Source organism: Camelus dromedarius, chromosome 23 (assembly GCF_036321535.1).
Source record: "Camelus dromedarius isolate mCamDro1 chromosome 23, mCamDro1.pat, whole genome shotgun sequence".
NCBI lineage: Eukaryota > Metazoa > Chordata > Mammalia > Artiodactyla > Camelidae > Camelus > Camelus dromedarius.
Genome location: NC_087458.1, coordinates 9,128,983 through 9,145,787, shown reverse-complemented (window position 1 = coordinate 9,145,787; position 16,805 = coordinate 9,128,983). Strand labels below are relative to the sequence as shown.

Sequence of the window (16,805 nt, the reverse complement as noted above, 5' to 3'; positions counted from 1 at the left end):
TGAATAAATAAATTAAATAGCCCATTATTAATTAATAATCATTTCAGTTAGTTCACTTTATAGCAATTTGGCCCCCTTTGCACCACCATGTGCCTCCTAAGTAAAAATGCTTGAACATGTATTTCCTGTAGTTTTTGTTCTTTCTTTCTAATACTGTATATCCTCCAATGAAAAAAATCAAAACTTATCCCGCAGCCATACCTTCTTCTTGATGTTGGTTCTATCTTTATCCTTACACTTTTTTCCACCATCCAACTGTCCTTTCTATCATTTGATCACATATTTTCCACTCCTAATGAGTAGGGGAAAAGAGATCACTGGCAACAATTTTGAAATTTGACATTCAAATAAATGACTGGATTGTCACTGCTCTTCTCAATAAGGAAATAAAAGTTCCTAAATAAAAATTAAAATTTCATATTCTGTCAAATTATCTAAGAGTCCAGTGACATGCAGGTATCTTCATTCTCAGACATCGATGAAGGTTTCTAGGTGAAAATTGCCAAAATTATCTTCCCTGTCATAATGCCCCAGGGTTTTTCTTCCACAAACTGTGGGCCAGTGTAAGAAAACTATCTGCATTGCTCCACACAAAAATATCACCTGTGCCTTTATCCTTGGGGCAGTTCCTCAGTGAGCATGACAATGGTCTTTCCTTCTTACATTAGCGATGGCCTCAATGCATTGGTTGTTACTGAGATTCCTGTCTCCACAGGGAGTTAATTACCACATGGCGCCCAATGCGTGTCCATAATTTCGCCAATTAGTAAGTAGGACTGTAGTAATACACCATGAGAATTCGTTGGTCAAAGAGAAGGCCCTTTCTAATGCACCGTGGACGTTAGTTGGTTTCCTCTTAGAAATTCTCTGGGGATTTATTAGAGCTGTAGAGGTTTTCTTGGTCCTATTTGTTAAAACAGACATAATGGAACAACTGCCTTTGAGTATCCCTTACCTAATGACTAAAATTTTATTTTCAGTTGGGAAGAAACGATCCATTTCACATTCTCATTTCTGAAAGCTAGAAGAGGGTGAAGTATTAGAACGCCAGAGGCAGCATAAATCTTTCAGACACATGGGAAACTCATTTGCTCCTGGAATGTAACGTGAGCATGGCTGATATTTGCTCAATAAAGAAAAAGAAAATGTGGGTTGTGGAGTAAGATGTAATAGTGTCCTGTTTCAGGTTTTAGCTGAGACTGCTCCCTTATTACAACTACCTCCTAATTTCGCTTTGCGTATTTATTCCTTCTGCCAGTGAGTCCAGACACTTTGGGCTGGAAAAGGAGAAATACTAGACACTCATGGATGTCTCTCTTAGGGGCTCATGTGACCTGCTCTTGTATAAGTTACATTAGAGATGCTGTAGGGATGGAACAGGAGGAGAAAATTCTAAGGTATTAAGTAAGAATTTGATGACCAGGACTCAGTGGCTTCTCTCTCATTTAGTTATGTCACAGATCGGGACCATGGCTAGCTCTCCAGGAAGTATTTCAGTGAGAAAATTCATCCACAGGCAATAACTTTCCCCTGAATCAGGGTAGGCTAGATGACTACTTGTACCAAGAGATTATAGCAAAAGTAATGTTATACTGGTTTATAAACCCTGGTCTCTAAAGTCTGTCAGCTTCTACTTCCCAACACTTGGAACATCAACTTTTGTACCCTAGACACCATATTTTTTTTTAATTAAGGTATATTTGATTTACAATATTATATTAGTTTCAGGTTACAACATAGTGATTCAATATTATCATGAATTATACTTTATTTACAGTTATTATAAAATATTGGCTGTATTCCCTGTATTGTACAATATATAATTGTAGCTTATTTATTTTATACATGATAGGTTGTACTTGTTAATCTTCTGTCCTCATGGTGCCCACCCTCTTTTCCCTCTCCCCACTTGTTACCACATTTGCTCTCTGTATCTATGAGTCCATTTCTGTTTTGTTATATTCATTTGTTTGTTTTATTTTTTTAGATTCCACATGTAAGGATAACATAAAGTATTTATCTCGGTGTGACTTATTACACTAAGCACACTACCCTCCAAATCCATTCGTGTTGTTGCAAATGGCAAAATTTCATTCTTTTTATGGCTGAGTAATATTCCATTATATATATGTACATGTATACATAGATATATACACACATACATATATATCACATCTTCTTTATCCAATCATCTGTTGATACACTTGGGATGTGTGTATCTTTTTGAATCAGCATTTTCGTTTTCTTCAGATATATGCTCTGGAATGGAACTGTTGGATCATATGGTAGCTCTATTTCTAGTTTTTTGAAGAAATTCCATACTGTTTTCCAAGTGGCTGTACCAATTTATATTCCTATCAACAGTATACTAGGGTTTCCTTTTCTCCACATGCTGCCAACATTTCTTATTTGTAGACTTTTTGATGATAGCCATTTGAACAAGCATGAGGTGATAGCTCACTGTAGTTTGATTTGGATTTCTCTGATGATTAGTGATGTTGAATATGTTTTAATGTGCCTGTTGATCATCTGTATGTCTTTGGAAAAATGTCTGTTCAGGCCTTCTGCCCATTTGTTAATCATTTTTTTTTTTTTAGTGTTGAGTTGTTTGAGCTTTTTATGTTTTAGATATGAACCCCTTATCAGCCATATCATTTGCATGTATTTTCTCCCATTCAGTAGGTTATATTTTCATGATATCATGATCTCTTTTTCTGTTCAAAAGCTTTTAAGTTTAATTACGTCCTTTTTGTTTATTTTGGCTTTTGTTTTCTTTGTCTTCGAAGACAGACCCAAAAAATAATGCAGCAATTTCTTTTCAAAGAATGTTCTGCCTATGTTTTCTTCTAGGACTTTTATGGTTTCTGGTCTTACATTTAGGTCTTTAATGGATTTTGAGTTTATTTTTGTATATGATGTGATAGCATGTTCTAATTTCATTCTGTTACATGTAGCTGTCCACTTTTCCCAGCACCACTAATTTAAATGACTGTCTTTACTCCATTGTATATTCTTGTCTCTTCTGTCATAGATTAATTGACTATAGGTGTGTGGGTTTATTTCTGGGATTGCTATTCTGTCCCATTGATCTAGGTGTCTGCTTTTATGCCAGTATCATACTGTTTTGATTACTATAACTTTGTAGTATAACTTTATAACATAGGAATGATGTACATCGACTAAATAAAAATTTATTTCAGCTAATTTAAAATATACTGCAAATTAAAATTAACCTGAGATCATCAAATTAGCTGTGGTAATATGGACTATATGACCAGCAACAAAAATGCTTGGAAATAGGATTATAAATTGGTTGTAAGTTTATCCAAAAAAATTCAGCAACATATGTGTTTGGCTCAGTTTTGGGGAGTTAGCTGAGAGTTAGTCTAAAACCTAATAGTATCTCAGCCATTGTTGAACATCATTCCAAGTGATGGAATAGTGCATGTGGATTATAATTGTGCTTTTTTTCATGGCCCTTGCAATGCTGCAAGTTCATTGCTTTTGTGGGTATTGCAATATTCTCCATAAATTCTGACTGTGAAGAACTATGATGGTAGACATGGACTATTGTATGATACCCTAGGATATCCTGGAAATAATTTCATCAAATATATGTATAATATTGGGGGAAAAAAAGGTAATTCAGCAAAATGTATCAAAACTGTTAAATATATTCATCCAATTTGTACTTCTAATTTCATTTTTTAAAAAAAATCTCTCCTACTATAACAGATTTATGTATAAAGATGTATTTATAATAAGGAACACTCAGAAGTCACAATACAAACTTTTATTAGGTTCTGTACTAGGTTTAAGAAAGACAGTATCATGTCGTAGATGAGAGCATGGAATCTGGAGGCAGGCAACTTGAATTTGGGTCCCAGTTCTCCCAGTTTAGTGATTATGTGGCCTTGGACAACTTACTTAACCATAAACCATGTTATGGTTTCCCCATCTGGAAAACGGGCTGCTGTGAGGATAAACATATTAGCATGTGTGAAGGACCTACAACAGCACCTGCCACATAGGAGGTGCTCTATTATTGGTATTATTTCCTTTAATATTATTTTTCTTGCTGGGCTCTTTCCTCTCCACTCAAAGCAACCACTTTAAAACAGTGATTTTGAAACTTTATGCTTATCTCATCATGAAGGTTATAGAATCAAGTTAGTTGTCAACACCAGTAGTTTTAAAATCCAGTTGGAGTAGATGGAGAAACAGAGAAAACATTGATAAAAATACACAAATTATGAATAAAACGTATTTAAAGTGAACCTTGTTTCCGTTTGTGTGTGTGCATGTGCACATGCGTGTTAGGTGGCAATTAAAACATTTCTTGCTCTGTCTTGTAGGAAGAGGTATGAACATACAATACACAACCTGACAGCTTTGTTGAAAAATTAACTTTCTTTACCTCTTCAGGACCCCTGATTCCCATTATCTGGTGTCTTTGACCTGACTGATTCTTCTCAGGAATCAAAACTGTGGAATCTGAAGGGAATCAGTGTTTGTGAAAAGGTAAGAAATATCCACGACACTGTTTTCAATACTGCTTGCCCTTTCTCTCTCATGGTAGGGTCAGAAGGGGGAGATTCAAAGAGACAAACCCATTCAATATTTGACTGGTTCAATGTGTGGCGAAGGAAAGGGGAAAAAAGGTCACTGTCAGGTGCATGGTCACCTGAGTGGACAGAATTGACTTTCACCAAGACAGGTCAGGACACGAAGGTGACTGAGGGAGCTTGGCAGCAGAAAATGGAAAAACAGACAAAGCTATTCATAACACAAGCATTCCTTTCATTCCAGGCACTATACAGAGAGTAGGGTCGACAAGATGTATTTAATATAAAGCCTATGCCTTTGGGAAATTCAAAATCACTGTAGGGAGACAAAAAAAAAAACTATTAGCCTGGCCTTCTTTGCTTGTCTGTATCTTTTTCAGCTCTTTCTTGCTTCAGGACTGTTGTACATGTTGCTTTTTCTGTCTAAAAGGATCTCTGCAAATAATCCCCTTTACCTAGTGACTCCCATTTACTCTTCAAGTTACAGGTTACACCTCGGTTCCCCTGGGAAGCCATCTCCACACCATCCAATCTAAATTAGACTTCTTTTTGTATTCTCTTGCCGAGCTCCTGCATATAGTTCACTTCAGAGAATAGAATTTAACTTGCAGTAAATTATTTTTTCCTGAGTTTGTCTCTTTACTGAGACTCTGTCAAACTGGACGATAAATTTATGAGGGCGGAGACCATGAACATTTTTTGCTTCATCAATTTCCAGGAGCTAAAATAGTATCTTGTACATATTAAGCAATGAATAAACATCTGTTGAAATAATGAAAGATATAATAAAAATAAATCCTGGATGTTGTGAGAACACAAAGGAGGCAGAGGTTAATACCACTGGCAGGTTATGCCATGGACAGAGGGAAGGCTTTAGAGAGAAAGTGAGAGTGTGGCTGAAGTTATCTTGAAATATGAGCTGAAATAAGAAAATTAAACAAAGAGGAGTTATTACAAAGAGAGGAAGCAGCACATGAGAAAACAGGGCAGAATACAGAATCATGTCACTTTGAGGACCGGCCAATACTAGATTAGCTTCAGAGTGCACAATTAGGTGCAAATGAGAAATGGATGACAGTAATGTTAGCAATAACAAGGCCAGAGCGGTCGGCAGGAACTAGATGATACATTCTTGCTAACAGAGAGTTCCTGGCTTCATTGTCTATGGCAAGCAGAGTCACTGAAAGACTTTTCCATGAGTTTTCTGGCCATTAGGGAACTCTTGTTCTTTACCCTGTTAACAGTAACTCGACCCCTTTGCTTATATTACTTGAGATACTTTAGCAATTATTCCGTGATAGTAGCTGCTTCAAAGACAATAAATGGTATGATATTCAGGGACTGAATCTGGGGGCTAAAATAAGATGCTACATATATATAGGAAGAAGATTCCATAATAAAGTTCCATTCTCAAAGAACAGAAGAACAAAATAACTCAGGTAAAGGCAAAGCATTCAACATGTAGATTGAGGTGTGATTAGGAAATCAGGGACCAAACATGGGCACTGTGTTTCTTATAAAACGGAGGGGACCAAGGTTGCCTGTTGTCTTCAGGAGAGCGGGAAGCGATAGCAGGAGATGTGGGACTGGGTAGTCAGATTTTCTTCTGTTCTTTTGACCTACACAGCTTGGACGCATCTTTGCTCTCATCAAAGACATATTTGATCTTGAATGATAAATTTTAGAGCAGTGAAATATGATGAAATTTATTCAAGAAATGACTAATCTTTTTACACATCTGCATAGCATTTTTAGAGTATCACTGAGGGTAGAAAGTCAGAATGTCTTAACTTCTTTGAGTCTCATTCTCCTCATGTGTTAAAGATCCTTATGTTACAGTGTGTGTTCGACATGTAAATGAGAAAACGTGTGAAAGCACACATGCTCCCTGGCACATAACAGGCATACAGTTAACTGAACAGTTAAAAATTGGCTCTTTAATTAACAGGATGTGAAGTCTGGATGATTGCTCTTCGAAGGGCTGATTTGAATTCCTTATTTCTTAGACTGTAAATCATCGGATTGAACAGAGGAGTGAGGATGGTGTAGGACACTGATATTAGAGTGTCCTGACTTGAAGAGTAATTAGATTTGGGCCTTAAGTAAATGAAAGAGGCACAACCATAATGAACAGTTACCACAATGAGATGGGAGGCACAGGTAGAGAAGGCTTTGTATCTTCCAACGGCAGAAGGAATTTTTAGAACGGCAGAGATGATGCGGACATAGGAGACCATGATAAGTAACAGTGGAATAACCAAGACAAACACACCGAGCATGAATATGACCAACTGACTGAGGCGAGAACGATGAGATGCCAGCTTGAGGACAGGAGAGATGTCACAGAAGAAGTGATGGAGCTGGTTGGAGGAGTGGAAGGGCAGGCGAAATACCAGCGAGGTGGTGACCAACGAGACAGTGAAGCCACAGAAACAGGCAGCAGCCACTAGTCCCACACACACCCCGTGCCCCATGAGCACCGTGTAGCGCAGAGGGTTACAGATGGCCACGTAGCGATCATAACCCATGGCTGCCAGCAGGAAGGAGTGGGAGCAGCCTAGGAAGAGGAAGGTGAACATCTGGATGGCACAGCCCAGGAAGGAGATGGTCTTCTTCTGGGCCAGCAGGTCCACCAGCATCTTGGGTACAATGACGAAGGTGTAGCAAGTCTCAGAGCAGGAGAGTACAGCAAGGAAGAAGTACATGGGGGTGTGCAGGGCTCTGTCCAGCACAATGGTGGAAATGATGACGGCGTTGGTGCCCAGAGTGAACAGGTAGACGAGCAGGAAGACAACAAAGAGCAGCCGCTGCAGCCCGGCTAGAGAGGAGAAGCCGAGGAAGACAAACTCTCTCACCAGCGTCTCATTGACCCACTCCATGGTCACTGCTGCACAGGAGAGCCAGAGCCAGAGCCAGAGGCCCGGCTCCAGGGAGGGAGAAATGCACGGGAAACTCAGCGCAAAGTCTGCAGCTGGCAGGCATTTCTAAACGTTTGGTGGAACTCATTCATTCCCTCCAAGAAACATCTGCTGAAATAAGAATTAAGGCTAAACACAGAATAGGATAACTGGCGACCAGTTAGGAGGCTTTGTCTGAGCCTCAGAAAATGTTCTCTCTCTAGCAGAGGATTAAGCACTTGGCTATTAGGTTTCCCTTGTATCTTACTTATGAATTATCTAATGAATTATTGTGTTTTTCTTGCTCACTACAAGCCCAAGGCAACTAGCTCTCCAAAACTGAGAATAATGGTTAACTTCAGCTATCTGAACTTGATCAGAGCATGGAATAAAAGAAATGAGTAGTGCTCAGACACAGCATGTGAACTTCAGATTATCAACCAGAAAATGAGAAGGGAGAGGAAGAATTAGATAAACTCTAAGCAAAAGTGTAAGAGGATTTGTGTTTATTGATGACTTATTATATGCTAAAATACGTGGTAAAAATATTATATATCTTCTGTCAACGATTCATTACAAAAATTTTACATCGATACCCAAAACAATAAGGAAAAAACCACCCTTTAGTGCTGAAACCAGTTTGAAACATTACTCAAGTTCTGCAAACTAGAATAGTGAGCCAAGGATGGAACAGAAGATAGCATTACTTAAAAGAAAACGTTCTCCTTCTTTTAGGAAGAGAAGAGTCATCAGAGTATTAGAAAGAGTCTCATTAACATGCATGTTGCAACCCTTCTCACTTTTCCCATTCTGAAACACCTCAAAGAATCTCAGAGAAACAGAGTTTTGCAAAAATGTCCAAGAGCTTGTCTCAGAGAGTGACAGAGAATGTGACAACTGGGCAGTTTTCCCCTGACACAAATCATAGGCTTTATATCTTTTACAACTTGTTCTTCTAATAAGGTTCCTTTTGAATATGAATATTCTTCTGCTAAACACAGTTTGCAAACTACTAGAAAAAAAAACTATTTCTAAAGTCATTTTTAGACCTTATATCACATGCTTTTTTTCATGGGTGTATTTCCCAGCTGCCTAAGCCTAAGAAGTAAAGTCTGTGTTCCCTGGATGCAAAATCATTTAGTAGTTATAGGCTGTATCCAGTCTTCATTTATATACTTTCCAGTATATTTAAATACTTTTACATTATTTTGTGTTGAGGAATTATCTGCATCTGCTACCAGAATTTCTTGGTTTTGCATTAGAAAAAATCTTGGGAAAATGATAAGAAAAAAGAAACTGATCATAAATTCAGATTTCCCCTAGTGTTTTGAAACAGACGGAAATCTCTTTGTCTAGGTGGAGGTGTTATATAGGGAACCTGTCTCATTGGTTTGCCTTTTCTTCATATAATTAGTATATTCATACATATGTATATAATGGGGATATACATGACATATCCATTCTTTGCATTTATAGTAGCAAACTTTGGTTTCCTAGACTCTAAGTTAAATGATTGAAAATTTCTGAAACTCACTTTATCTATCCTTAGAATTTGGAGATAATAATTTTCATTCTTTCTTCATTACTAGAAATTGGTCCTAAACTTAGTAGGTATAATTATTTGAAGTTAATATTAAGATACTCACACATGCTGGTTTTATAGTCCTTTAAAACAAATAATAGAAATTTTTCATTCTGTAGCCAGAGATATTTCTACGACATATAAATGCAAAGAATGGATATGTCATTTATATCCCCATTATATACATATGCATGAATATACGAATTATATGAAGAAAAGGCAAACCAGTGAGACAGTTTCCCTATGTAACACCTCCACCTAGACAAAGAGATTTCCGTCTATTTCAGAACACTGGGGGAAATCTGAATTTATGATCAGTTTCTTTTTTCTTATCATTTTCCCAAGATTTTTTTGTGTCTCTTTTCAACTCACTCACCTATAATCCCTACCATACTCTCACTCCACTGAGCAGGAATTATAGACCACAGAAGCTAGAGTTATCTGATTATGAAGGAGTGCCTGTATCTAGCCAATACCAAAAAAAAAAAAAAAAAGGTAGCTTGGATTATTTTTCATTAAGACCCATGAGGATAGCTGACTTCAGGTAACTGGATTTTCTACATGCTATTAATATAACCCTACAGTCTAAATGAGGTGTGGCTGATATATTTGCCCTTTTCATGGTGTATGGAGACCCAGTGGCACAGTTCATCTGAGAAAGCAGCCCCCATTGGCCAAGAACACATCCAAGACCACCACAGGGCGTCATATCAGTACTATGGACAGAAAGATATAACAGCAAAAGAATAAAAAGATCTTCCAGCCAAATACCCACAAGCCTTGAAACTAAGAGAAAAGATCCCTCCATTTGGAGTGAGAAGATCTGTATTTTAGGTCTAGCTTTGTGTGACTTTGGCCAAGGTACTTAACTTGGATATTTAGTCTCCTTATTTTAAAATTAGGTGACAGGGTAGTGACTGTAATAAACTGTTAGGATGCACGGAAGGTACTTAAGCAGAGGCTCCTTGAGTAATATCTTGCAGACGTTTTTGACTTAGGGTAAGAGTTGAGTATTGACCCTCAATAACGTTTCAACTCAAAGAGTCCAAAATTCTCTACTCAGATGATCCCCAAAGTCCCTTTATGATATTCTAGAACCTGGGGATGGAATTCATGTTATAATCCTTGGAGATGACATTTCTATACCTTATTTTTCTAATTCCTTAGATGCTCCAAGGAATTTTATATAATTTAGATTTAAACAGTGACTCAATATTTGAGGGTACTGGTTATTCAAAAAGGAAGCAAACCTATGATTTTTCAAATGCAAAATTTTGAGATATTCAAATACTTCTCTCAGGGAAAACATCAGTCAATTAACTGAGAGAAATTATGTACACAGCCTCAGAAAATAAAGAGAAGGAATTTTTGTATTCTTAGATACACATGAAAATCCTGAATTTGCCATATTAAAATGGAGTTTAAGTATCAGATTTCAATTGTAGCTGAAAACATACGTGAGTACACAGTAGAGAGGAAGTGAAGATTTAGTATATGTTTCATTTAATCCATGAAAATCCAAAAAAAAAAAAAAAAGTAAAGAAAATCTAGCAGGGAGTAAAAATGAACCAGTCTGATCACTAAGAAAACTTCAGAGAACTATATGGATGATGCCCAATCACTTTTAGTACCTGGAGTTAAAAGCAGCCCCTGGTTCTCCTTCTTAATAACCCTGGCACTGGCCAGAAAGCTGTCACTGATCTTCTAAGGAGGTCGAAAGGGAGGTGTCCACAAGCACTACTCCTCACTCAGGTCTCGACCCCACAGAGCCTCAGACTAGATCAATATCCCCACTTCAGTAAGTACCTACATTGCTCTCCTTCTTTCAATTCAGACAGAAGCAGCTATTCAGTATCTGGGATCCCTTTAAATGTAGATTCTAAGCCAAAGGTCAGGGCCTGAAGAAATATCAGCAGAAGAGAGTGAATCTGCCTCGAGATGGAAGCTCTCATCTGCCTCAACAGAAGGAGCCTCCCCTATCCATCAGGACTTTCAACGTCTCCAGCCAAAGTCATCATCTTTAGAAGTTCTGGTGACCAACATGGGGTGTGGATATTAGAAGCATATACTGTGACTGTTGGACTCCTGAGGCTGTATCTACTGCCCTGGAGACATTGTCCTGCATGGGGTTAATTAGAAGTCAACTTTATTTTGGAAAAATAACATTGCAAGGTTCTCAAAGGTAGCCTTAGTTGAGGAACCTGGGGACTAGAAGCCATAAGCATAATTAGCCCATGTCTTCATTGGAAATTAAGTCCATCTGTTATGGATTCTGCAGGAGAAATCACAATTAAGTCTGCAATGCATCAGACTAAGTGGAAAATGTTTATTGAATTTTAGGTCAGGAAACCAATGTATCTGTCCAGTGATTCTCAACTTTAATGTTTATAAGAATCAAAAGAGGGTTTCATTACAAATTTATCTTCTCAGGTTTTTGCCTATAGAAGTTCTCATTAGGAACATTGGGGTGTTCTGCAAAAACTTAAATTTTTAACAAGTATCTTAAATCTAGTTGAGCTCTATTAATAAATTACTTGTTACCTTACAAATGGTTTTTACTGGAATGACTGTATATAAAGTTGTCAATTTCATCAAAGCTACTCCAAAATCAATATAATTCCAATCCAAACTCTGGCATGAATTGTGAAGGCAACCTGAAATTAAACATTTATAAAGTTTACTTGGAAGAATAAGACACTTTTGAAAAAGGATAAGTGATATAGGGGCTCACTCTTCCCAGTAGTAAGACGTCTTAGTCATAGAAAGAACATGCTACTGGAACATAAGGAGTTAAATAAAGAGACAGAAAGGAGAGCGCAGAAAATGATCTGTGTATAGTTGGGAACGTGGTCTTTGACCTCACAAGTCAGTAAGAGCACTGTGAATATTCAGTAAATGATACTGGGAAATCCGTCTCCTTCAGTGTACCCATCACTCGGAAGGATGTGTCCTGGCAGAACAATGAAAAGACTTACCGAAGGCTCAGTTAGGGCACTACTTGTGGGACAACACATGATGGCTCCCCGTGTGCCTACTCAAGGCCATGTATACTCTGAACCAGCAAACTAGGCATCGTGCCTATCCTCCAGTAGCAAGAATATGTAGGTCTGGAAGTTGGTGTAAGGGGAGATGGAAATGGCTCCTGCCAATATTACCCCTAATGACTGACTCACATAATTTTGAGCTTTGTAATCTAGATGCGTTACTTTTCAAAGGAGTGTTGCTTCTATCAGAAAATACAAAAAACAGAAATTGAGGCTTGCCCTTCGTCACTTTAGTCCATTTCTATTGTACAAATAATTTATAGGCATAAAGGGACTTTTTACATTAGCTAGGGTAACTGATCCTATTTTTTTTATTGCTACAGAATTGATTTTATTTTTCTGAAAATGTTTTGTTTAATACAAGAATTTAAACTTAAAGTATAGATCTGTAAGTCATAGATAAATAGATCATTTTATGAGTATTGTTTAGAATAAGAAATACAGTTAAATATTTCAATTAATATGTAGATTTTTGAAAAGTACAATTATTCTAAATTTTTTGGTTTTTAGCTCCACAGATTACACACTGTTTCCCATATAGTATATCAACTTTCTTGATGAAAAAGCCAATAGGTATTTTTCTTTTTAAAAATATTTTAATTTATTTAAAATTTTTCATTGAAGTATAGTTGATTTACAATATTGTGTTAGTTACAGGTGTACAGCATAGTGATTCAATATTTTTGCAGACTATACCCCATTGTAGTAAGTTATTACAAGATAATGGGTATAGTTCCCTGTGCTATACAATATATCCTTGTTGTTTATCTATTTTATATATAGTGGTTTGTATCTGTTAGTCCCATATCCTTATTGCCCCTCTACACTTTTCTCTCCCTTTAGATAATCACAAGTTTGTCTTCTACATCTGTGGGTCTGTTTCTATTTTGCATGTACATTTATTCATATGATTTTTTTAGGTTCTACAGATAAGTGATATCATACAGGATTTGTCTTTTTCTGTCTGACTTATTTCAGTAAGTATAATATTCCAGTAGTTTATTCTTTCTGCTGCTATTGTGAATGAGATCATTTTCTTAATTTCCCTTTTGTATAATTCATTGTCTATGTATAGAAACGTGGCTGATTTTTGTGTGCTGATTTTGTATCTTGCAGCTTTACTGAAATTTGTTTTCTAGTTCTAACGGTCTTTCTGATTGAATCATTAGAGTTTTCCATATATGACTATATCATCTGCAAATAGGAATAGTTTTACTTTTTCCTTTCTGATTTGGATATATTTTATTTCTTTTGCTTATCTCATTGTTCTGGCTAGGACCCCTGATACCACATTGAATAGGAGTGTTGACAGTGGGTATCCTTCCCACTGCACCCAGTTTTAGAGAGAAAGTTTTCAATTTTCTCCCATTTATCATTATTTAGCTCTAGAGGTTTTATATGTAAACTTTACTGTGTTAAGATAAATTCTCTTATACTCATTTAGTGAGAGTTTTAATCATGATTGGATGTTGAACTTTGTCAAATACTTTTTTCTGCCTCTATTGATTTGATCATGCACTTTATTTTATTTTCCTTCATTAATGTGGCATAGCACATTGATTAATTTGCATGTGCTCAACCATCCTTGTGTCTCAAGATTAAACCTCACTTAATAATCATGTGTAATAAATTTAATGTGCTGTTGTATTTAGTTTCCTAGTATTTTGTTGAGGGTTTTTGCATATATGTTCATCAAGGGTGTTGGACTGTATTTTATCTGGTGTCTTTATCTGGCTTTGGTATCAGGGTGATGTCAGCCTTATATGTTTGAAAGTGTTCCTTCTTGTTCTGTTTTTTGGAAAAACTTCATACAAATTGGTGTTAATTCTTCTTTGCATATTTGGTAGAATTCACCCATAAAACCATTTGGTCATGGGCTTTTCTTTGTAGGTAGATCTTTGATTTCTGGTCAATCTCTTTATCTGTTAATGGTCTGTTTAAGCTTTCTATTTCTCTGTGGTACAGTTTTGGTAGATTATGTTTCTAGAAATTTGTCAATTTCTTCTAAATTATCCAATTTGTAGGTGCACAATTGTTGATAATACTCCCTTATGTCTGTTTTGTAATTCTGACACATACGTTATGTCTCCTCTTTAATTTTTTATTTTATTTATTTCAGCCTTCTTATTTTCCCTACTTATTTTAGTTAAGGCTTTGTCAATTTTGTTCAGTTTTTTTTTAAAACAGGTTTTAGTTTTATTGACTTTTACATTGTTTTTCTAGTCTCCATTTGATTGATTTCTTCTCTGAGCTTCATTATTTTATTCCTGTTAACTTTGGTCTAACTCATGTGGGTTAAACAAATGGTTTAATATTTTTGAACCTCAGTTTCTTCCATAAAATGGTAAGATCAGACAAGGAGAGCTCAAAATCACTTCCTGATTTAATGCAATTTATATGAGTCTTCCCTGCAAATCAGAACAAAAACAAAGCATAAAATCAACTTACAAAAATAAAGATAAATTTCTTTAGACATTGTTGATTGGTAACTTACTTATGTCATCACTCCTCATGCCTCCTGCTTTTCTCCTAACCCCTTATCAGTGTGCTTAACTTGTGTTACTCGTTTTTTCATACCACTATTATCAGCTTTGTACAAAAACACATTTGTGGTTTTGATGGAGGCATTTCACTTTTGTCAAAGTCTTTTTGTTCTCAATGTAAGGATGTCTAAGTCTGTTTTCCAGTGCCCATTGGAGAGACAGAACCAGAACATAATCACTGAGTCCATCCTTATAGGCTTCTCAAACTTTGGGACATCTGAAGAGCCTTCTCTTCATTATTTTCCTCCTTATCTGCCTGATCTCTCTGATGGCCAGTGTCACCATAAAGATTATCATTTGTCTGGTCTTTGTTTGTTTTTGTCTAGATTGACCTTTGCACAGGCCTATATTCTTCTTTCTCTTTGCCCTTTCCTGCTCTGAAACCTATTACACCTCAGTCACGATATAAGAAATGCTGACCAACCTGCTTTCCACAAGTCTGACTATTTCTTTCTTTGGATGTTCTGCAAAACAAATCTCTTTGTGGGTTTGGCTTGTACCAACTGTTTTTAATTGCTCTGATGAGCTATGATCACTATGCTGCCATCTGCAACCCTCTTAACTGCACACACATTGTCAGCCATGCCACCTGCGTGCAGTTGGTTTTAGCCTCAAGCTTCTGTGGTTTCCTGATCTATGTGGTTGTCAACGTCCTGGTGTTTAGTGTACCTGATCTCGTGGAGGCAAAAGTTGTTTAAACAGCATACAAAAGCATTACTCAGAAAGTTGAAGACTGATAAATTATACTTCATTATAATTAAGAACTTTTGTTCATCAAGACTGAAATGCAATTTTCAGAGTCGGACAGGATATATGAAATGCACATCGCTAATTAAATACTGATTTCCAGAATGTGTTTAAATCTCCTGGAATCAATAAGAAGAGATATCTCTCTTTTCTAATGTACAACACATTGAACAGGACCTTCAAAAAAAGAAGAAATCCAATTGGCTGATTAACTTGTGAAAAGCTGTTCAATCTCATTAGTATCATGGAAGTGCAAATGCAATTACACAGACATACCAGGATGTCTCAAATGAAAATGAGTTACAACGTCATTTCAGGCTGAGGTTTATTTCCCTCACTGCCCAGGAAGAATCTGGAGGATGTGGAAGGAGAACAGCTGAGGAAAGGAGAGCATGTTTGACCCTCACTTATTGTTGCAGATGTGGAGCAACTGAAACTCCCATTCAGTACTGGTGGGAGTATAAACTGGTACAACCACTTTGAAAAATGATTTGGTAGAGTCTAGCATCATTGAAGATAAACATATTTGATATTTACTGTGTAACAGATCACCTCAAAGCGTAGAGAGGTTAAGATTCTTGCTTGTCTTTTTGTGGCTGGCTTATTTCACTTAGGAAGAGAATTGTTATTAATAGAGTTTCAGATTTGCAAGATGAAAAAGCTCTGGAGATCTTTTTAAACAACAATTTGAATATACTTAACACTACTGAACTGTACACTTAAAATGGATAAGGTGGTCAATTTTATGTTAAGTGTTTTGTTTTTTTTTTAACCACAAGAAAAAAATACTTCTTGCTGTGTGGGCAAGTTGCTTTAGGTTTGACTGATCTAAGCTGAATTTAGCATGACAAGTCTGCTTCAAGCTGTATATCTCTTGGGTTTGGCCCCCTTTCAATACATTGGTATCAGATTTGTACCAGCTATTTCTAGTCTAGATCCCAGACTTAAAAACATGGAGAGCTCATCCTATGGTGATAGCAGAAAACCCACAGTGCTTCTTTTGGCCAAGGCTTGGAACTAGTGAGCTATCCCTTCTGCCCATGTTTCATTGGCTAGTAGAAATACCAATACCAAACCCACAATGTTGGCATGCTGTTGGTGGGAATATAAGTTGGTATAGTCATTAGGGAAAACAGTACAGAAGTTCTTCAAGAAATTAAAAATAGAACCACCATGTGATCTGGATATCCCATTTCTTGGCATTTATCAAAAGAGTTTGAAATCAGAATCACAAAGTAACACCTATATCTCCACATTCATTGCAACACCATTCACAACAACCAAGATATGAAAACAACCTAATGGTACAAATCATAGGAAATGTATAAAGAAAATGTGGTATATACACATAACAAAATATTATTCAGCCTTGAAAAAGAAGGAAAGTCTGCCATTTGCCACAATATGAGTGAACCTCAAGACACTAA

At 36.6% G+C, this 16,805-nt stretch overlaps 1 protein-coding gene across 1 annotated transcript; it reads right to left on the bottom strand.

The window, feature by feature from the left end:
• Window positions 1–6,502: 6,502 nt before the first annotated feature.
• On the bottom strand, window positions 6,503–7,444 carry LOC135318929 (olfactory receptor 10K1). The gene has a single exon (XM_064477642.1). The coding sequence runs from the start codon at window positions 7,442–7,444 to the stop codon at window positions 6,503–6,505; it is 942 nt and encodes a 313-aa protein (XP_064333712.1).
• Between the last annotated feature and the right edge of the window lie 9,361 nt (window positions 7,445–16,805).

Bases quoted from the DNA above. Each gene is read 5' to 3' on its own strand.
- LOC135318929 (XM_064477642.1), bottom strand. From the start codon at position 7,444: ATGGAGTGGGTCAATGAGACGCTGGTGAGAGAGTTTGTCTTCCTCGGC.